The 23093-nt window shown below is 39.7% G+C and overlaps 1 protein-coding gene across 2 annotated transcripts in view; it reads left to right on the top strand.

Annotated features, from left to right (window-relative positions):
* Positions 1 to 7261: 7261 nt before the first annotated feature.
* The window catches only part of ZNF804B (zinc finger protein 804B), a 231337-nt gene continuing 215505 nt past the window's right edge, over positions 7262 to 23093 (top strand). Inside the window, exon 1 of one of the 2 annotated variants that reach the window (XM_039379778.1) lies at positions 7262 to 7972. In XM_039379778.1, coding sequence (XP_039235712.1) covers positions 7604 to 7972 — 369 coding nt within the window. In that variant the 5' untranslated portion in view covers positions 7262 to 7603. The remainder of the gene's footprint in view (positions 7973 to 23093) is intronic. The other variant, XM_039379780.1, reaches the window with a different exon arrangement.

Raw genomic sequence — 23093 nt, forward strand, 5'->3', positions numbered from 1 at the left:
TACACTCTGAGACCTCTTAGTATACTTGTCTATTTTAGAGAAAGTATGTAGGTGTCAGTCTTAAAAAGAACTATTGCTTCTTAGACACCTAATAACATGGAGGACTTCTGAATTCCGAAGGATTCCAGCTGACAAATGCTACTGTCAATTTGAAATTTCTGCCATGCCTTCCATATCTTTCTTTGTAAAGCCTTTTTAAAGGTTGTCTGCTGAAGTATTAATGTGGATAGATGATGAAATGCTGGCAACAGGTTATATACAGAACTAACAGGGTGATCTTGTGGTAGCGCATAGTAAATACTTCCATGGAAACATGAAGATCTGAGATAGCTTAGGTAGTATACTGGTTTAATGAGTATGAACATCTCAGACTCTAGTTCTGTACTGCTTTGCTGGAGACTGCTAAATCACCTCCCTGTCACTGAGCTCCCTAAAAAATAGAATAAATTGTCACTTTGCTTCAGTGGAGAAAAAGAAAAACAGTACAGGAAATAAATTGGTATAGGTGTTGACATTTAAAGCATTTAAGAATATAGTTATATATTATTCCATTAATATATGGACACCAGACAGAATTATAAATATATAAAATAATCCATATGCAATATGGATATATATTTATATAAGATAATTATATAAGTATACAAAAATGCATGTTATTGCTGGAAGTTCAGCAGAACCTATATTCATTTATTTCTTCTCAAGTTATGCAAAAGAGTTGCTTTCTCCTTGTAATTTTTTTATCTAAAGTAGCTTAGTGAACCACCACACTAAGTGGCCCTCTGCCCAGGGAAAGTATCTGCAGTCACTTGTTACTTATGATCAGGATGTATAGAGTTCCTAGATTAGTGATCTTTATCCAGCTTGTGTGACATCTCACAATTCCCCCTCAACAGTCTCTTTTCCCAAGCTGAATTCTCATTCACTTCATACAAAAACAATGTAATTTTTTCTCTGACAAATGTAACTTGAGAGTCCTTTATAAACTGTACATGATCTTATGACAATTAATAGGCTTCAATGGCTGAAGATGCAACCAGATTAAAAAATAACATATATGTGCTGACAGTGTATGGGTGCCTTATGGCAATGCTCGTGCCAGACAAAAAGGGTGATACTAACTTACCAAGCTGAAATTGTCTATGGATATCATTGCAGGTGGGTATTAGCACACAGTGTGTGTAAGTATGTTCCCTGTGGCAATGTAAGATAGCAGATACTTTTGCAGATAATACTGAGAGAAAGGAGATGTCTTACTGTGAAGATGGAAAATTCTACGTGATGGAAGTTGCCTTCATCATTCCTTCGCAATGGGTGTCCTCTCCTGTTCCTAGGCTGTTTCATTATAGTTGTCCTTGGAGCACTCCTTGAATTAAATGAGTATGAGTCGGAAAATGGATTGACAGCTGTGGTTATGTCAGTTATGGAAATTAATGTATCTGTGTCTGAAATATATGCTGCTAGCCTCTCTGGCTGTGGATATCTGTGGATATCATGGCTACCTATGGAGAGTTTAGACAATACTTTTTGTCTCTTTATATTATTTTAATAATATAAATTTAATTATTTAATTATTTAAATTTAATTATTTTAATTTAAAGATATCTGTTCTCCAGTTAATATTCAAGTCTGGTTCCTAATAATAAAAATGCAATAACTTTACTCACCTTTTAGATATTAAGGCCACTAGCACATACAGTGCTGACCTAAGGAGATCAGTCTGATGACCATCAACAAGAAATGAAAAACATGAATCACCTCTCTTGTGGATGTTAAGCATATAATTAAAGTTTTGGTAGGATTTGGGGAAAAGAAAATGTAAAAAAAATTACAAGACTTGAAATGCAAACCATATTCTTTCTAGAAAGAGATTGATGCATTAAATATTTATGCAAACATAATAAATTAGCAAGTGTATGAAAACACTGCTACACCTACATCTCTTTCATACATCATCTTCCTGAAAGAAAGGATTTGCTGCTAAAACAGAATTGGCACTCTGCTACATATTTTTCATAACAGTGGCTACTTACCGTTATTCTTTCTATATCCATCCTAATTTAAGTAAAGAATACAGCTAACAATAAGAAGAAACCAATTAATAGTATTTCTGCATAGAAAATGGAAGATATATTTACATCATTGGACATGTACTCTGGAAGCACTGAGCTCTTATTAATATGTCTTATTTCTATTACCGATCTGTGAATTTAAGTGAATGGCATGTCCCACAACCTTCTGAAAACAACAGATCTATTGCATATTTTAAACTGATTATGAAATTGGTGGTTTTCCCCAATACCACCTATTAGTGTTCTTCTCTAGGACTGTGGTTACACTCTTGAGAAATTCTCACAAGAATTCCGATGGAAACATCGTATTTTTTTTTTAGTGATAAAGTATTACAGAGGTTCCTGAATGTCATATAAGAGATGTATCAAAGTAACATCAGAGTAAGATGAGTTATTTGAATTAGATTATTTTTCAGCTATATGACTTTTTTAAAACCAGTGGTGCATAAGCCTATAAGGAAAGTAGGGCATGACTTACTGCTCTTCACTGATGTATACACACACACTTGGGTTTGATCATGATAAAGACTGCTGTACTCGCTGGCTACACAAGCAAGCTGCAGACTATAAAGTGACTGTTCAGCACTTAGACGTTCCAAAAAGCTCCATCCAAAGTAGAACAGTGTCACTGACTCTGCATGGACTTAGCCATCAATGCTTTAAATGTATAAACTTTGACAGATTCAACTTTTTGGTAATAGAAAGCTGCTTACATAAGTGATTCACAAGACGAATGTAACTACTATTTGGATTAAACGAGTCAGCCTGGGATTAAAAATGTTTGGATAAGCAGTATAATGTTTACTTCACATGGAATAAAATAGGGACGGTCTAAAATATCCTAAATTAATTAATGAAATAAAGACAGATATAATGAAGATTTTGCTTTTTTAATGAAAAAAATATAATTTTTTTTTTTGAGATTCAGGGGAAAAAAGAGCAGATTTGAAATTGCCATTTCACTGAAAGCAAAACAAAAATGTATGCAGATCTGTTTACTTTGTATTTTTATATTCACCGGGATCAAACTTGATAAAATATTCTCCAAAATTTATGGTTCACTAAGAAAAAAATGAAAAATTCAGATTAAAAAAGAAATGTTAACTATTTCTAATATCTGGTTCTCATTTTCAAATAATTATGATTCTTTTGGGATATTAGGTGATTTATTCAAGTAGAATAACAGGACAACTAATGTAATAGTACATTTCAGGTTTGTTACATACATGAACATACCTAAGAGTTGAAAGTTTCTAAAGAAACTGATTCTGTGGACCTCAAAAACTGTCATTACTGTCAGTGGAGCAGGAGTTCACTTTTCATGTGAACCCACAGGAATTAGCTGTAGCTAGGGACCAACAGAATGGAGAGGAGTTAGAGGTTGGGTGGATGAGTTAGAGGAACTGAGGGTGGAGGGACATGTAGTTCAGGCACTTATAATCCAAAGATCTGCATATATTGCCAGGACTTGATTTACAGCTTTAAAATCTCCTTTATGTCTGAAGATAACATATACCATAGAGCTATTAAGACTTTGCTGTTATACATCAAGAACTTCATTGTGTGTTTTCATACCTGAATTGTTTTGCCAAGATGTTGATCTCCCTCCTCCACTCCCTCCCTACAGTGAAAAAGACCACCTGTAAAAATCGCATCAGTATTAGAGTATGCTTTTACTGTAGAGTTCACTTGGGTTCTTCTGCACTGGAAAACATGTTAAACTAACTCAAGTGAAGAATAATTAGATTTTGAAACAGCACTCAAGCTGTGTGTCTACGCACCTCTGTTCTTGTTTGATAGTGAAACTAAGATTTCTAGAGGTGTAGTGCCAGAAGATGCTTTGCACTCTTTAAACTTTCTCATATCTGAAGGCATGGGGAGGGATGTCTTTGTTCTTTCTAGTCACAGAAAAGGGAAAGCATTTTAAGACTGGGACCCTTAAGCAGATCTAGTCTGTACCCACAGTGAAGAACACTTAGGTTAGCAGCTGGCAAATCATGCTAACTGTAGTTTTTACCTCTACAGCAGAGAATATCAGTATGATGGACTTTGGGTGCAGGTGGAACTCATATTAGGAGCGATACTTGAATTACAATTTAGATAAAATTCTTAATGCAGACAAGGTTTTACAGGTATGTCTACACAGTACTATCTAATGCTGCAAAGAAACATACGCATTAGCTCAACCATTAAAAGTAATATAACTGCGTTAATATAGTTCTCTGATGCCTGATATGCAGACTATATTTATACCAGAACCAGCAGCCTTAGAGCTAGGCTGGTTATTTCATTTAGACACTGTGTTGTGCAATGAGGGCAATCCCTACAAAGAATATATAGAAAATTCTTCCAGATGTTTTTGGGGGACAATAAATGCTAAGCAGTCTTTATTAATGATAAACAAATGTGTAAACTGAGAGGATAGATGAACTGCAGAACACCTCATTTTCTAATCATCCTCTCTTAGTGACAGCTGACCTGCTTCTCCACTTCCTTGCATCTTGAAAAGCCACTAATACTTCTGCAAAGAAAGCATAATGTTCTGAAAGGTAGTATTTTACATCCACTGTGCTCAGTTGAAAATTACTTTATGAGATCTAAGGTAGTGAAGGATTGGACCCAGATGAAGCTACTAATAGTTAAGGTTCATATTTCTACATGATCTGTGATGAAAGAGAAGGAGGTGCAGCATCTCCAGAGACTTGGGGGAATGTTCAGGGAGTGATATAATTAATAACTAATCGTTCCATTTGACAACTCTTAATCTCATTTTCTCAGTCTTGTGTCCTACAGATTATTTATAAGTTAGATTGGTGGTCATAGTAACTATTCCCTTGAGTTTGCAAAGTGAAGTGAGCCTAAAATGACTTCTACTTTTCACAGCAGGGTCAATTGAGCACATCATCCTCCTCAGCAGGATAAAATGAATACTGTGCAGCCTACTCTGGGGTAAATAATTTCCCTTTCATACAGTCTTGGTAAATGAACTGTGGAAGACTGTAAGTTTAAGAAGGAAAGTACTGTCCCTTAGTCTCCAGCAAAGCACTCACACAGTTTCAGCTTGTGCTGAACCTCCTCTAAAGGTGACAGGGCCCGTCTGTCCACATAACTCCAACATGAAATCACATATCTCCATTGTATGCATATGGTGAGAGTCTTATGCACCCTCTCCCTCACCTTGTAACAGAACATTAGTTCTGTGGAGCAAAGGACTTTTTCAAGCCTTTTCACAACAGAAAAGGAACTGAGACCTCTGTGCAAGCTGTTGAGATGAGATGTAAATTGTCCTTCTGTTCTGAGAAACGACATCTGCATCACAGAGAAGTAAAAACAACCTTGGGAAGTTCGTTGCATTGCCAAAAAGGTGCTTGTCTTCCAGATACATATTCAGTGCAGAGTCAGAAAGTTAAGCTGCAGACCAAAATCCAAAATGAAATTAATACTTTTATCTTTAACAGGATTGCAGAGCAATTATTTCAGAAAGAACTTCCAGTTAAGGAAACGTATATGCCAACAAAAATATATTTCAAGTCACTCACATAGCTGTGACTTGTAGGAAGAAACCATCATAAAAGCTCATTTTTGCCACCAAATTTACAGTGGATAACAGTTTTTTTCTTTTTAAGTATGGTAGTATAATTTCTCAAACTTTACTTTACAGTGCAATTTCTTGCTTCAGAAAAGTCTTCCAAAAGTCTTTTGTAGGCATTGTAGTGCTCCCAGGCTTCAAAGCCTGATCTGTAGTGATTCATGGGACTGTTTAATCTATGATCCACAACACCCTTTGGCAAGGAGTCCCACAGCTCAACCATACATTACGCAAAGAGCCAAGTCCTTTTATTTATTTCACACCTTGATATTAGCACCTTAATTTGACCCCCACCTAACAGTTTTTTACATTGCAAAACATTGTATGATGGTTAACATAAGGATGTTCTTAATACATTACTTCAAATACATTTGTAGTAATACATTACTTCAAATACATTTGTAGTAATACATTACTACAAATAAATTTGTGTATTCCAAATTCAGATGTGTTTTGTTTTCTTTACAACATTGCATATTTATTAATAAAATACATAATAATATATTTATTTGTGTATATGTATATATACATATAATAAAATTTAATATTTTATGTGAAACACTGTATACAACACTGTATACTAGGACTGTACAATGCTATTTTACATATACAGTCAAAAAATGACATTCGAATTGTCATGACCTTTTTATCTATATAGTTTATTGGATTGTGTGAGATTTTCCTTTTATTTACATTAAATTCATAGAAAGATAGCTCAAGAGGCTAAAGTTAGAAGGATTGTGGCTTATCAGTTTCATTCACCAAATATCTGAAAGCATATTGTTTCACAGGATTAAATGAAAAAAATGAAACAATTCTTATCTGCAGTTTAAAGCAATCTACTTCGAAGAAATGAATGATCTGCAGGTGACTACTAAGGCCGTGTGATTTATTGATTTATTTTTATCGACTTAGCAAGCAGCAGAGCAGAGACAATACTTGTGACCTGAAGAGAAGAAGCTGAGTCTGCACAGGCGGGTCCGAGGTACATCACGCCTCTGTCTTGTAGAAGGGGAGAACACCCTAACCTGTTCCAGCTATTTAGTGGTGGAAGATTTTCATACCGGCGTAAATCATTTAGATCGTAAATGACACCACGAACTTAAAATCACGAGCTTTCAGGGGGGACGATGGAGACAAACGCAGCCACAAGCCGGGGGTGTCCAGGCAGCCCGGACAGCTGCGCGCAGCCCCGTCGCAGTCCTGGGCCGGTCTGCGCTCCCAGCCGTCAGCGGGCACCGGCGCAGCGGTGCTTCCCGTCACCTCATCTGGCTGCGGAGGGTCCAGGCGAGGGCCAGCCCGCGGGACAGCGGAGGGGACGGGGGGAGAGTGGAGGGGATGCGGGGGACAGGTGGAAGCGCAGCCAGAGGCAGGCAGGGAAGGGACGTTACCTGCCAACACCGGAGGCGGGAAAGTTGGGCGAAGCGGACGAGGAGGGCTGTCAGCTCACCCTGCTGCCCGGCCCGCTCCGCCCGAGGTTGCCGGCGGCAGCCGCCCCTTCTCCCCGCAGGGCGGGGGCCAGGTCCTCCTCCCCGCCGCCGCCCCCGCTCCGGCCCTACCCCTCCTCCGCCCCCTCGTACCGCCTTCCCCCCCCCCCCCCCAGGCGGAGGTGAGCGAGGCGCGGCGCCGACTGCGGCGGCACGGCAGGAGTGGAGTGGGGCGGCGTGGATCCTGCGCGGCGCCCGTCGGCATCCACCACCCAGCCCGGCCCAGGGGAGAGCCATGGGGAGCAGCCGCCGCTCCAGCTGCCGCGGAGAAACTCCCCTCCGGATGTCGGCTGCCGGTGGCCTGGTCTGAGGAGGAGGAAGAGGAGGAGGAGGGAGGGAGGAAGGGAAGGGGCCGTAGCAGCGGCGGACTGTGCAAGTTGTGCTCTGCCCTTCTTCTCGCCGGCCCGTCTCCCACCCGCGGAGCAGCATGCGGACTGGCCTCCGCGCTCCGTCAGATGTGCTCTGGCTGCCGCCGCTGCTGCCGCCTTCAGTGCATCCTGCTGCTGGCAGCGCTCACCCCGGCGCTGGATGAGACGGGAGCGGGGAGATCGCTGCTGCGGTTCCGCCCGCTCCTTCATGCGGGCTTCTGCTCCGGCGGGGCCAGCACCGCCGCCGCCGCGGAGGAGCCGGGCTGCCCTCCCTTCCCGCGCCCGCCCGCCCGGGGCGCCCGCATGGCGTGCTACCTGGTCATCAGCTCCCGGCACCTCAGCAACGGGCACTACCGCGGCATCAAAGGCGTCTTCAGGGGACCGCTCTGCAAGAAGGGCGCTCGCTCGCCGGTAACTGCCACCTCCTCGCTCCCTCCCTCACTTGCCCCCCGCACGGTAGGAGCGGTGCGGGCGGATGCCCACGCGGCGGGGCGGCCGGCGCGGCTGCGGGGGGCGCGGTGCGTGGGCTCCGGCTCGGTCCCGCTCTGCGGGGCGGCCGCGTGGGCGCTGCCTCGCCGGGCGGCTCGGAAAAGTTTCTCCGTCGGCGGCTGCCGGCGTGTGGCCGCGGGGAAGGGGCTGGGGGCGGTGCTGGCGCTCCGCGGTGGGGCGGGGGGGGGGGTTGCCGCTTAACTGGGGCTATCCGTGGACCGCGGCTCTGGCTCGTGCCCACGGAGAGGTTAATTTCTGACGCTTTGCAGGGAAGTTGGAGGCTGGTAGAGGGGAAGGCGCCGTGTCGGCTCCAGGTGTCGCGGTTTAGTACCTTGTCCAAGGTTTTGACGCGGCGGAGGAGGGAAGCGATCATCCTTCTGGTTTCGCCTGCAAAAAAATGCGCTTGCGAGTTTGGCTGCGGCGTGTTGTGAACTACCTGTCGAGACCGATATCTAGGCAGAACGCGCGTGAAGTTTGGGGCGGTCCTGCGGTGACTGCAGACCCGTTGAGCTACTGTAGACGGTCTTCGTGAGTCGCTAAAGGCGTTTCGTAGGGGCAAGTGGTTGTCCTGGGCTGCGTGGCGGGGTCTCCACCGAACCGGGGCGAGGGGCAGTGGGGTGCCGGGAGAGGAGGGCGCCCGGGCGCCGCCGAAGTCGCGCTGCCTTTCCTCCACCTCTCTGCCGTGTCATTGGTATCACAACCGCGTCCGTAGTCTCGACTGGACTTTCCCTGTCACTGTGCCCGGTCTCAGTATGTGACATACGGAGGGGAACGGACCTGCCATCCACCCGTACCGGCACCAGTACCGGGGGTACCTTGAAACCACGGTGGGACTTTGGCAGTGCCGTGTTATGCCGCGTAGCACACCTGCGCTCTAAATACCTTTAGGAAACGAAAGTCTCTGCTTTCTGTTTCTTGACTTTCAATGACAGAAAGTGACAAATATTTCATTACACTTTCAAAATCCCTTCTGTGTTGTGCGCCAGAACTCTGATAGCACCTGCGGGTTCTTCCCCTGTACTGCTGTATCTGTCGTGAGCAATATAATACAACTGTGCCGCAGGTATCATCGAGTAGACAGTGGCTAAGCTGTGTTTGTGTTCTCTGACCCGTGGAGCTGATCCACCTTCGTGTGTGGAACCTCCCAAAATGCAGGAGACATTAACTGTACAAAATTAGATCCAAAGGAAAAGATGTTAAAGATCTGAAATGGGAACAGTCTTAATTGTAAATACTTTTTATTTAGTAGAACTTTAACAACTGATGTTCAAGTCAAGTAGTGTCAGAAATAAAAGAATATAATGCCCTGCAAATAGCATTACGTTCCAAATCCTTCACTTTCCAATTTCTTTCCCTTTTTTTCTAACTACCTGCATAGGAGTATGCACACCACTCCTCTCGGTCTAAACACTTAATGAAATAAAATCGTCTGACTTCACTAGCGAACCATCATTTTAAACATAGTCCTGTTACCAGGTGGGAGTAATTTTTGTTCATATGCAGGTAACAGAGAACAAGACCAAAAAAAATTGTATGGATGTTTCTTATTACTTAAAGATGCATTTTTTAAAAAAGGGTTTTGCTTTACATTGAAGCATCTTAGCCAACTATCTGGGGTTTAGTGGAAAAGGAAAAAAAATTACAAAATTGAAAATAAACTCAAATCTCTTTCACTATATAGAAACATTCTTTCATGTGAGCTTTCCAGAGTTTGAAAAAAGTAGCAAGAGCACTTTGTATTGCTTTTCACTAAGATAGAACTACTTGTTTCTGAGATTCATATGACCAGGAGTTGATATGCTTTATATGTTTTGGGACCATTTCTGTATAAAGAACTGAATTTTAGCAATCCTTAGCTTTCATTCCAAATTCTTGAGGGAAAACTTTCATTTGTCTACACACATTTCTTTTTCTTCTTTTCTTTATTTTTGCCTTTTTTAGTGGCTACTCTTTGCAGCTAGTCAGGCTTTTGAGGTCATAGGCTGAGCCCTGTGGAGAGGGAGTATTGGGCAGCTCGTGGGGGTAAAGGTGCTTGATAATGTTTAATGCTGGGTAATTTTAGCTCTATAGCTCTTTTATGTGTTTTATATTTAGGATTTACTACTGGTTTATATATGATATTTTCCTATTTTGATACAGTAGTCCAGACTTTAGGAGATAAATAAGGGATGCTTAGTTGACAAAGAGGATAATAGTTTGCTATTAAATACTGAAAGCAGTGAGTAATCTGTATGTGCCTACAACTCTATGACTTTCCAGATGATATCCTTCTTGCCTATCAGTGTGCATAAAGTTGGGAACAGTGAACAGCAGACAACACCATCCTGATACGTTTTTGCATTATGGATGTGGGAGTCATGCATATTGAAATTTCGTATTGACTGAGGTGGTAAAATTGTTTTAAGCATGAAAAATGCCCCACACAATGCAAACAAACCCTCCAACTATTGGGACCACTTCTTATGCATCAGAGGGAAGTCTTAAGCAAGCGGCCTTTATTTGTATTCCCTGTGCTGTGCTTTTATTTAATACCTCCTGATTATAACTTTGAAAGATACAAGTTACATCTTGCAGTCTTTTTTAAAATGCTGAATTGGAAGCAACCTTGAAGATTCAATTTTGTAGTTTGTATCATTAAACAATCTTATATTTTTACACTATGAGTGATCTTATGCATGAGCCTCCACGGTCTTTAGTGGATAACATGTACCTTTCTATATTTAAAGTGTTCTGTATTAACAGACCATGAAATGTCAGTAGACTTAAGGCTATACTTTAAGAAATGAGAACAGTGGTGAATATTTTAAATACCTTTATCAAATTTCATGGTTATATGAACAAGAATTTTTTCAGTCTTGGTGTTTGTGTAGTAGTTATTTAGCATACTTCATTGTTACTGTGCCACAAACAATTCTGATCCTTCTTCCTGGTATGCAGAGAGACCTTTAGCTGCAGCAGTACTAAGGGAAAGAAGATATGGAGGACTACAAAGGTAATGTACTTTGTGCGTGTCAGTGTGTAGAGACATGGTCATAAAATCTTTTAAAAATTCTACCTTTCCTTTGCCTGCTTTCACAAATCGGAAAGGGACTTTAGCTATGAATATAGTGAAGCTGTCCTCTGAAGTTGTGGTAATGAATTCAGAAAGAGTGGAATTAGGAGCAATGAATCCTGTATCAATGGAGTTGTGATGCAGTTGTACTGGGAAGGAAATGCTGAGTTTGAACGTGATGCCAACATTACTAAGGATAATGGACAAAAAGCCGAAGAAGGAAGCTGCTTACTTTAGAGACTTGATTCTGTGCTTTGAGCTTTTATATTTTATTTGAAAAGTTATATTTATGAACATATTATGAGCAAATTTTCTGTCTCTGAAAATTTCTGTTTAAGGAAATGAATTATGATACAGAGATATTACTTACACCTCAGACCGATGATGTTGTCTACAGGATTTCTGAGTCCTGAATAGATTACATTGATTGGTGTAGTGGTTTTACTTTTTGCAGTCATGGTAGATCTGCTGTAATATACACCTGAAGCCCAGCCTACTCAGAGGTTTACTGCCATGGTTCACAAGCCTAGCGAAGCTGACACGGAAAAGGACTCTGCTGTGAAACTTTTGAAGAAACTCTTCCAGGATACAGCAGAAAATGGTACTGGGAATTCAGCAGATGGCCCCCTTGCTTCTGAATAATTTCTGAGCAAAAGATGTTATTAGGGTGCACTGTTCTGCTTGTGGCTTTTTAAGATAAGATATAAACAGAATCTCGTTCACTACTTGGTATTTAAAGATCCCTTTGTATTTTGAAGGAAATAGAAGGCTCAGAAGACCCAGTGCCTTAGCCAATTTCTGACTCGGCTAATTATTTTTCTTCCATTGTTCCCTGCAGCTTCAGATGAATACAGTATTTTTCACGTACTTCTCTAAGCTGTTTTCTAATAAGAGTGTCAAGCAACTGCTCTGTTGCACTTAGTGCTTACCTAAGTTCTTTGGGATGCGGGGTGTGGGAAAGGCTTCTTGTCTGTTACAGAAAGCTACCTCTTAAAAAGCACAGCTCTCATCCCACGTCCAGAGGCTCCAGTAGTTTTAATTAAGTAGAGGTACTTGGAAATAATGACTGTTTAGTTGATACTGAGCTACAAGCAAGCTGTTTCAGCACTAATGCAAATATAACCAGGTCTGAGCAGCACCTTAGCACTCTCTGTAACAGATAACAACGCTAGGCACGTGGAAACTTCTTTGAAAACTTAAGTGAGCCTGAGGACCAAACGACTCTAAATAGAAAACAGGAGGGCCATGGCATGGGCAGCTCTCTCCATCTGCCTGAGCTTAATTGGGAAACACTAGCACAACCAAGTCTGCCACAAAGAATGACAGTGTTGTGTTTGCCACCAGAGAGGAAAGACATGTGCCAAGCACAGTTGTCAGAAAGCAATTTAAAGGCTAGACATGCTGGATGTGTACCGTGTGAAATATGGTCTAGGTGGCAGCAGGTTAAAAGGAGCATCCACCGTATATCTGTGGTTAGCTGGAAGACCAAATAACTTGTGGGTTTCTGACTATAAACAAGTCATCCTTCAGTACTGTGACTGTACCCTCAGCAGCACTGAAAGCAGAGAGGAAGGATATACTCTAGGCATTACCAAGGAAAATGCATGAAGTATGAAATTTAAGCAAAGAAATAGTATAAAGGGACCAATAATGAGCCAGCAGCCCTAATAAACAGTCCTTCTACGAAAGGGAAGGTGGAAAAAGAATTCCCAACTGTACTAACAAAATCTTGTAGAAAGGAAAAAAGGGAGAAATAGTAAAGAAAATGGTACTTCACTTTTCTGTGCCAAAAAGTCTCTGGCAGCTGCCTCCAGCAGAAGTGGCTGCCTGCCAGGGGGATCCTGTGTGCTCTTCTGAAAGCATGGAGCTGGCTTACCAAGGTAGCTGCCTTAAACAAACCAAGGCAGGCACTCCTGCTTAACTATTTCTTCTGATCTCATTGATTCCTGGTAATTTGTGCCTCAGAGTGGGCTGAGTGTGTTCCCTACCAGCCCTACTGCTCCACTGTGCTGGAGAATTTGAGCATTCCTGCAGCCCATACTCAACCTTATGTGATTTAATAAATACAGATTTTAATAAATACTTTCCTGAGTTCATGGTTCTGTTACAATACTTTCTGTGCAACAGAAATTCTGCAACACGTGAGAGAAAGAAAGAACTTCCAGAAAACAGGAATGTTCTTTTTGTCACATGTAGCCTTGCTGCTCATGCCTTGTATTAAATCTGTTTTTGTGGAATGTGTCACTTCTGAGCATATTTTGATCCCAATTCAGTGAGTGGGTAGCACTTTGTATATAGCATTGCAATTAAATTTAATCATCTTCAACCAATTTCTGCTGGGGCCATTTCCTTCATCCACAATTAGCAGTAATGTTAAACAGGTGCTTTATGTCTGAGAGTGCCTTTCTAGCATTCTAATATTTTTATTGGTCCCTCAATTGAGTTCTTAAAACCAGATCGATTTATCTGTTATTTTTCATGTGGCAATGCTTGTTTGTTCATTAGTTTTGGAGTTATTGCTGTTACATCCATTTGCATTTCACTTTCAGTTTATATGCCTTTTACTCATCTAGAGCACAGCAGTTTAGTGGGCATTTTTTTTTTTTTTTTTAATTCTGTGCTGTGTACAAGTTTGAAAATGAATGTAGAGACCTAGTGTTTGTGAAACAGGTGCTCCCTTGGATGGTGGGTTGAGGTGTTAACCATGCTCTAGGCCTTAGAGATTTTCTCTGCCTGTTCCTACCCTGTTTTCTGGACTCCTGCCCCCATGTGCTGTCCATTGTAAGTGCTCACTGGGCTTTGCTGGGGAGGATACTCCAGTTCCTTTCTCCATCTAAATGAATGTTTTGTTTTGACCATTAACAACTAAATTAACTGAATAACTTTTGTTTATGTAAATACTTTCATATGAGATTAGATTCTTTGAAAAAAAAACTGTGTTCAAAAGAATTTCATGGTCTGAATCAAGTTATTCCCTCTAAAAAGGGTTTGCAAAAGCTCCCTGTAAGAGGTATCTAAATGGAGAAGGAAAACAAAGCTTTTAAAGACTGGCCAAAATGTATGCATTTTTCCCTATTTGGGTTTCCCTAGGGAACTGTATAGCCTTTTGCTACAAGGCTTGGGGTTTTTAGTGTTTGTTTTTCTTTTTTTTTTTTTTTTTTTTTTTTTTTGTTTAGTTTTTCCTTTTTGTTATTTTTTTTTGCATTTAATATGAAAAAAACTTTGTTAAGTCTTTTTATTACATCACAACTGATCACTTTAGAAGACTGAAGTCATCATTACCTGCAAATGTAATTTTTCTCACTTGTCCTGGGGAAAATATAGACTTTTCCGTTGAAAAAAATAGAAATTAGAAAAGTTTTTCTAATTTTCTAAAAGTTTTGCTAAAGCACTGTTATTTTAAAATGCCACAGAGGTACACTGTGGAAGATTTAGTTTTACTGCTTTATGTGTCTGTCGATCTGTATAAGCTTGACTTCTTACGTGGACATACCTTCCATAATGCCTTCAAGGTTTTCACTCTGAAAGACAGAGCATCACATTTGTTACAACAGAGAGCAGAAGCTGCAAACCTTCTTTTAGAGCTCAAGAGTTAAGAGTGGAAGTTTTGTACACCTACAACAGTAAAAAAAAATAAATCTTGGATTAGGGATTATTTGTATAAAAGGTCAAATTAAGTTTATTACAAGGTCAAATTAATGTCAAAGAGAAGTGCAGATGCGTGCATGGACCTGCAGGAACCAGAATTCACAACATAACACACAGTACCATTAAAATCCAGTTTGACTCTCCAAGGAATTAAGCAGTCTTCACTGGAGAATAAGTCATTTTGCAAATATATGTGCATGCGGAAGTCTATGCACGTAAACATTTCTGAATAGCAATTAGAAGATCCTTTAAAAGAACTTTTTAACATTCACATTGACAGTTGTAAGCACTGTTTTGTGAAGATTTAACTTGCTCCTCTGTTAGCCTTTGAACCTTCAAAACTCTGAATGAACCGTATTAAAATGACTTGATTTATGATGATAATCTGCATAGGTGATACCAGAGGCAGATATCTAGGGTTCTGCATTTCTGTATTTTATGTGGGCACATATCACTTCTTGTCTTGTACAATCAGCTACAGCGCATGAGTAGCAAGATTTGTCATGGGGTATGTACAGATTCCTGAAAATGCTGTTCACTGTGCAGAATGTATTGTTCTGTACCCAGTGGGAAGGCACTCTAATGATAGTTTTTTTTTTTTAAAGGCTAAATTTATGTGCATACTGGATAAGATGTAAACATCATCATCATCAAAATTTTGTCCCAGTTTCATAGTTATGCATAACGATAATTGGCAAGCTGGTTCAAGATAGAACTATTGCTGCAAGATGGCGTGCAGCTCTGAAACAATCCATACATTAATCAACTCTAATTGATATCAATTTTTCAATTGATGTTTTCCCTGGAATACCTTCTAAAACAGATTTAGTGCTTTTCTGTCAACAGAAATATTCTCTCTATATTCTGCTCAGACTGAGAGCTGTATTTGGGGTCATTGAGGAGATTCTCAGTTGTGATCAGCTGTAAATCTGCAGCCTGAATTTCCAACTCAGACTGTAACGTGAGAAAGGCTTTTGAAACTGGATTAGAAATTGTAAAAACAGAACTCCCTAAAATACACCCTTTGATAGCAAAATAGGTGGTGGATTAGATTTTGGGGTTAAAATTATAAATTAAATCTGTCTAAATACTGTGATCGGAAGGTCTGTTAGAAATGAAAATTCTTATCTTTATTAAGGTGTTTTGAGCTTTTTTTTTTTCAATGAAAAGTTTTCATATTCAGATTTTAATAAATCTAATTTTAGTAGCTTTTGTGGGTTTCAGAAGTTATCAGTACAAATTATTTGTCTATACTAATCTTCATTTTTCTGTGCTAAACATTACATCTTCAGTGTAAGTACGATTTTCTGTGAGGTGTGTAAAACTCTGAACATGGACTTTATTGAGAGATCTAACAAGAAGCAGAATGTGTATATTTATGCCACCCTATGTTAGACATTGCAAAATCAAATTATAATCTTGATATTTTGAGCCTGCTCTTGTCTGTGTTTGGAAGAAGCTTCTGGTGATGCATTGCAGGTGTAGGAACAAAAAATCCAGGATTCCCACAAGCCATGTGGCTCCAGGTCTGTGCCAAACAGCAGCTGAGAGGTGTACCCATCATCTCAGCACAGACTGAGATACCTGCCTTGTGGCAGACTGAGTGGCTGCCTGGTTCAATGGGCAACAGATCAGAAATTGTCACATAACTATTGAGGATTAGTTCAGAAAATGAAACTAAAAAATGCAGTCATGTAGGTTCCCATAGAGCAAAAGTAAAAAACTCACAATGTGATGTGTATGCAAGTAGTTTGTGCGTACCACGTAATAAATACACATCCTGTAAATGTCACTGAATACATATTTGGGTTCTCCTGGCTGTCTGAATGCTTAACTGCCATCCTTATAAGGCCTTGCTACTGCTCTTCCTGCATAGAAGTCCAAGGTTGTTATGTTGTATGCATCTACATGGACGCTAGCATTTCCTTTCTTCAGTGTTTTGGTGTGCACTTACTTCACCTTAAAGAGAAGATAGCAAAACCCATGTGAAAGAAAATTAAGTGGGACAAATGAAGAAAGGTTGGTACTATATACAAAGATTTCAAATTTTCATTGGAATGATAACTATATCCTTGGCTGTTAAGTGTGGAAAAGAGGTAATGTAAGAAACAATGTTGGAGACACTGATCATTCAGAAAATAAACTTCACTTTGAAAAAGTTCTTTTTCTGGGAGTAAGTGATAAATTTTTGTGATTACTAATAATCAATGAAAAAATCACAGATATGTGCTTTTTGATGCAGATGTTGTATTTGCATGCTCTAAAAAACAATTACATTGAAATAAGTGTTGCATATGTAAACCTCCTGATTTTATATTTTGCTCATCTTCTGCTGAAGACCTGTTTATAACCAGTGTATTGTATACGATGTGGAACAGGAGTTTTTTATTCTGTATATGTACTCTACAATATATATGTTTTATTGCTTAGCATTATAATAAGCATCTTTTAGATGTTAAACTGCAGAACATATAGATGCAATGTTGTGGTTATTTATCTCAGAAGTAAACCTTCCCCTCAAAATAAACGAAAAATAGTCTTCAAATTTATTACCTAGAAGATATGTCTTATTTGAAAATGATAACACTTGGTGGAGAAAGATACGCCTTTCATTTTGTCTGGGTTAATAAATCTGTGCAGCACAGGTTTAGAGCTGGCTTATTATTGGGAACAAGTTTTCATTCTGTGAAGTTAAAAAAAAAGCATTGACAGCACTGGGCTTTTTTATTATATAACGCAGATATGATGACTGAAATAGAGGGTTATATCCATGTGTCATGTTATGACTTCTGATGGGGAAAGGATAGTAAAGCAAATAAATTTTGGATTGGGTTTTTGTGGGTTTTGTTTGTTTGGAAGGTTTTTGTTTTGTTTTGTTTTGTTTTTTAACAGCTGTCTGCTAGCCTTGGTTCATAATATTATTTTTTTACCTTAAAGAATCACTGACGTTGTAGGTGATTGAATTTGATATCTGTGGGTTGTGGAATCAGCCTTTAAATATTTATGTTGCTTTGCATACTTGACAGCTTTCATTAGTAAAGATCATTATAAACAGTAAATTGGAAGAAATTTAAAAAATTGCTATCCTTGAAAGGGGTTTAAACAAGTTTACAGAATGAATTAACAGAGCCTGCATAATCTTCACAATCAATAAAAAACAAAGGCAGAGAAATGTGCTTAAAATCCAAGGCAAAAATATTTTGTTTCCACTGTGTATTCTTGAAGACTCACTTCTTAAGGTACAGCAAATGAGACTTAATGAATATGTACACCTATAAATATTCCAGTAGAAAAACAGTTTTTAAGACCTTTCTTTTTAAATCTGGAGTTCATCAGTAAACTTCAGTAATAGGGACCTTGAACACCTTTTCCCTCTACCCAAATACAGCTCCTTATGCCATTTCCCAACATGCATCCTGCAGTAATATTATTTTCCTGATGATCTGACTTGCAGTGTCTGAAGAATAAACTTATCATTTGAAAAAGTGCTTGAAATATGTATTTTTAGAAACTCTTTTAGCTGCTGTGACTTCTCATTGTACCAAGCAATACAATAACCTTGGATAATTAAAAAAAAATAAATCCAGAACTTACCAACACCCCAAACATATGAAAATAATCAGAGTTAGAAGGTGAGATCATCATGAATGTGGTGAATCACTGAGAGCTTTTCTTCCTATGTCTGTTCAGGTAAAGTTCAGTTCTTGACCTTCTACTTGCCTGGGAGCCATTATAGAAATCCTAATTGGCTTCCTGATGGCCTCTTAAGAGTAATAACTGATTAAGTAATTGTAGCACCTTATGCTGAAGTGTTTAAATACATAAAGTCTTCTGAGCTGTCTCCCTACAAAAAAAGGCATGGCTGCTCAACTTATATTACAAAAGAAACTCTTGCTTTCTATCATCCTTATGTATTTAGCTATGTTTAGACTTCTAACCTCTGGCTAATAAGGATGGTGACTGCAGGCATTAGACAGCTTTAAAAAGATTGATGCTTTTGATTACAGCATACTATAGGATAAATTGTAGGGTTCAAATCTCTCACAGGGTTAAAAGGGATGTGTGGTATCTGAAGAAACATGAAGGTGTCAATTTTCTACTTGATGGTACTAATATATTTTGATAAGATCTGCATATTAATAATGAGCCCTCAAGTACAGTGATTAAGTTATGCAATTGTACACTGTACTTCACAGCAAGGAGAAGAAACAATAAAAATGTGAATCCTTGTCTCTGCTCTGAAGGACAGTGAACAAAGTGTTACGGCTGGCAGGTGTGGAGAGGACTTGGTTTTCAGAAGTGACTGGCAAGAGAAATGAAGGTAGGATAGTAAATGTTAACAAAGAGGTTAATTGCAAAGTAAATGAGTTTGCTGTAGAGAGCGCTGAGGCTCAGATCCTCAAAGGCAGCGTGTGCATTAGTAAACAACACCAGGGAATGTGCCAGGCATTGGAGCTTAATCAGCTAAACTATGGAATTGTGAGCGTTATTTCCAGTATGCTTGTGGTGTTGAACAAGAAGCACTGTCCCTGACAGTGGAGAGGGTTTGGGAACTAGGATAGGACAGAAACATTACCAGCATGCAGTTTCAGTTCCAAGAGGGTTTAATGGCACTGACATGAGCTGCTCAGTAAAGGCAGGTAAAAGCCTCCCTTCTTTTTTTATCTGGCTTTGAAATCCTTCCCCTATATGGAGCTGCAAACCAGCTACAGGGCACATTGTCCCGATGCTGTTTTTCCCAAAACTATAACTGGGCATTGAGAAAATGGTGGATGCTGTAAGTCAAAATTGTGGTGGAAAGCATTGTAAAAAACCAGTGCTGATGGTTGTGTACTAGTGCTTGAGCCGACGTCCTGGCTGTTTGCTTACTAGAATGAGGGTAGTCTGGGCTCCAGCTCCATTAAGCTGTGCAGAAGATAGGACTGTATGTTGGAGTGTTGGGACATCTGAAGATTGAAGGGTAGTGGCTGGATCTCCTGACAGCAGTGTGGTGTTTGGATCAGATGGAGTGGCTGGATTTTCTCACAAATCCCACTACAAATCTGTCTTGTGCTCCTGACAGGAGGATTCCCAGTAAATGTGATATGCATATGCTGACTGAATGAGAGAAGGTTCAGCTTAACCACTCATGCAAGAAACATCAAAGATAAAGAGCAGATGAGAGGATATTGGTGAATCATAATGAGCTTCTTGGAGTACTTTCTGTAGTTTCTTCAAGCATCCTTAAAATTCACAGGGAGAAGTGCACAGTGACTGACTGTTCAGGGCAGGACTATAGCTTGTGTAAATCAATCTGTTTAACTGATTGAATTTTCAAAGGCTGTTTTATGCCAGCATGGATCTGGTTCTCAGATTTTATTTAGATTTTGTTTAGTTAGTAATCTGGCTAAAGTTAGTGAATACTGGTTATGAGGTCCTCCAAGGTTAAGGCATCACTGTGATTCAGTCACAGAATTTCAATTCGAAGGAAAATGCAACTATGCTGCAAAAATGAAACCTTGTATGTTTTTGCTGGACTCTGTACAGTGACTGTCTTTTACAATGCTGGTTAATTGCAAACCATGCTGCTCTAGTACAGGTATTCAAGCAGTCAGCGTAACACCTTTCTTTTTATGGAGCATGTCTTTGATTAGCACACTTCCCTGAGAGCACACACAGAGTTTGACTCACAGCTTCCTTCCACATTCCTTATCCTCATAGCAGGTAGGTGTTCATTAAGAAGGACAAGTACAGGTTATTCACTGTGGGATGATGTTATACTAGACATTTTAGAGGCTCATCATACTAACATCGGGGCCACTTACTTTTAGGATCCAAATTCCTGGTTGGAATAAATCAGATCTTAGTAAAAGACCCACATAAATCACTTTTTAATCTTTTCAAAAGACAAAAAGCTTGACAGAAGTCAGTTGAAACTTTTGCTGGATTATAAATGCAGAGCAGTGCATTTTTTAAATGTGAATTAATGATCAGACAATATCTCAATATTAATATTAGTCACTAACCTAGTATCATCTTAATATCTGAATATTAAACTAATATCCCATTCTCTGCTGTTTCAATTTTTTTGCATAAGTGACTAGGCCAGTAAAAAGCAGCTGTTTACCTCATGAAGTGATTAGTTTCTTATGAAGGACAAGTGTCATTTTCAGGTTTAATTTGAAATCTAATGCATTATACTTTATTAACAATATAAGATGGATTTTCTGCATTTTTATGTTTAGTTGCCCTATTAGAGATTTCTGTTTGTTTCTCTTCCTCTTAATTACAGTGTTGCCACGCCATTAATTTCCTCTAACATAATATGTACCAGAAACTTGCCAAGTCATTATCTGTAAGGCTGCTTGAGGAGGAATCCTGCTCTTTAATGGCTTTAGTGGGACCCTGCCGTCAGGTAAAATAGGAGGGCTGGTGTTTATTTCCACATAAGATATCTCTCTTCGCAAGAGTAGAGTCACCGTGCAGTTTCAGGCCTGCAGGTGAGTGCACACAAGGGATGCTGTGGGAATCTGTATGACTGCAGGCCACTGAGTGGTGGAAAGCTTTTGATTTTGGTGCTTTGCTGAACAAAAGGAATTTACTTTTGGGACATCTTGCTACTTCGTGTTGTTGATTCCACCATTAAGCAAGTGAGAGATGGAGTTATCTTGCTTTATTACCTGAAGCTGGTAAATATTTCTATTGTGATAATAAGTGATGATCTGATGAGTCTGGAAAATTACAATGACAAAATAGAGCCTGGGAAAAAAATTTCTGTGGATATACCAGAGATTTTGTGAGACTGCTTCAGTTTCTCTAAGTGGGGTGGATTTATATGATAGCTTTCTGCTGGCCCATCTCTTGGTATATCTGCTAGCAGAGCTACGTTCCATGCACTGTGGTATCGTGTAGTCAGTGCTCTCTGTCTCTGTCCAGATGTTCAGGAGGAAACTCGCAGGATAACATGGAAGATGGAATGGTAAAGTTGCTCATCCTGCCAGAGATGCACTTGGAGTTCATCATGGTTCAGCAGGCAGGGGTTAATGTGGAGAACTGCCTTGGGAAGATGAAGGGACAGGAAAAAAAGGGGAAGCAAACTATAGAAAACACATTTTTATTTTCCATTTGTTTTGCTTTCATCTGATATCATGCTAGAGAAAAGGTATTCATCCATGGCCAAAGGTCTGCAACATGACAGAAGATCTAAAATAATTGACACAAAGTAAAAGCTTTGAAAAACAGAATTTTGGCAATTTTGAATGAGGATATTTTTTTCTCTGTGTTGCTGGCTAATGAACTAGTCCACAACTGCAGCTGGAAATGGACTTAATTCTCTCACTGGGATATTTAGCCTTCTGGCACTGGTTTAATCCTACCCCCAAAGCAATTGAAACACAGATACAGATTACATAAGATTTTAGTTAATTTATGTCTAGTTAGTCTGCATGTATGTATGGCTTATGGGCTATGTAGTGGAAGTAGGGTTGGTTTTAGAATGGAGATGAGTGAACTGCCTCCCTTGCATGACTGTAATTCTAGTGTTATTATTAGTGTGTGTAAACTGTAAACTGTTGCTCTGTTAGCACAGCGAGTGTGTTTATTACAAACTAGAGGTCTGAGAAAATGCACCTTTTGTCAGGAAGAAATGGAGTTCCCCTCTTCTGGTATGACACTGAGAATGATTTTGCATGAAGGAGGGAATGAATCAATAGCTTTCTAGTTACAGAAACACAACTTTTCGTGGTAGGTATGTCCCTAGAAAGCATAGTTTTTAGGCAGGAGTGTGCAATAATTTATGTCTGAGCCATTGGTTAATATTGGCAAAGCATCATGGGTGCTCCGAGTGCCGATGGCAAGTTGGGGACAAGAAGGCATCAGCAGGTTGCTGTTCCTTCCCTGCACTGAGGGGTGGCATTGTACACAGCGGGAGGTCAGAAAGGTACATTATTTCCCCTTCTAGTACGGGAAAATCTGTGCTTCTCATAGTAATTTCAAGGAGTTTTACTGAGCTCGATGCTCATGATTGTCAGCAAAATCTCTTGAAAAAATGTTTATAGAGAATCCTGTTTCTGATACAATTACTCTGCCATATGCAATGGCACATCTTACTCATTCTCTGAACATTTTATCCTCCCAGGGGCATTTAAGAGCAAATACTACCAGAAGTACAAAATTAATGTATCAAATTAATTTTGTGTTATACACACACAGTGATGGATAATGTCAGTTCAAGACTTGATCCTGCATATGCTGAAATTGAGAAGATTTCTTGGTGTTATTTTGGTTTATGATTGGCACATAAAGGTCTCTTGATCTTTTTCCTAGTTGTAGAAAACCCCATATTATTAAATAAATATAGGCATAGCATATTAACAAAAACCAATGGCAAATAAAGAATGCATTAAGTTT

This window comes from Pipra filicauda, unplaced genomic scaffold, assembly GCF_003945595.2.
Source record: "Pipra filicauda isolate LSUMZ 115617 unplaced genomic scaffold, ASM394559v2 scaffold105_size2325265_pilon, whole genome shotgun sequence".
Lineage (NCBI taxonomy): Eukaryota > Metazoa > Chordata > Aves > Passeriformes > Pipridae > Pipra > Pipra filicauda.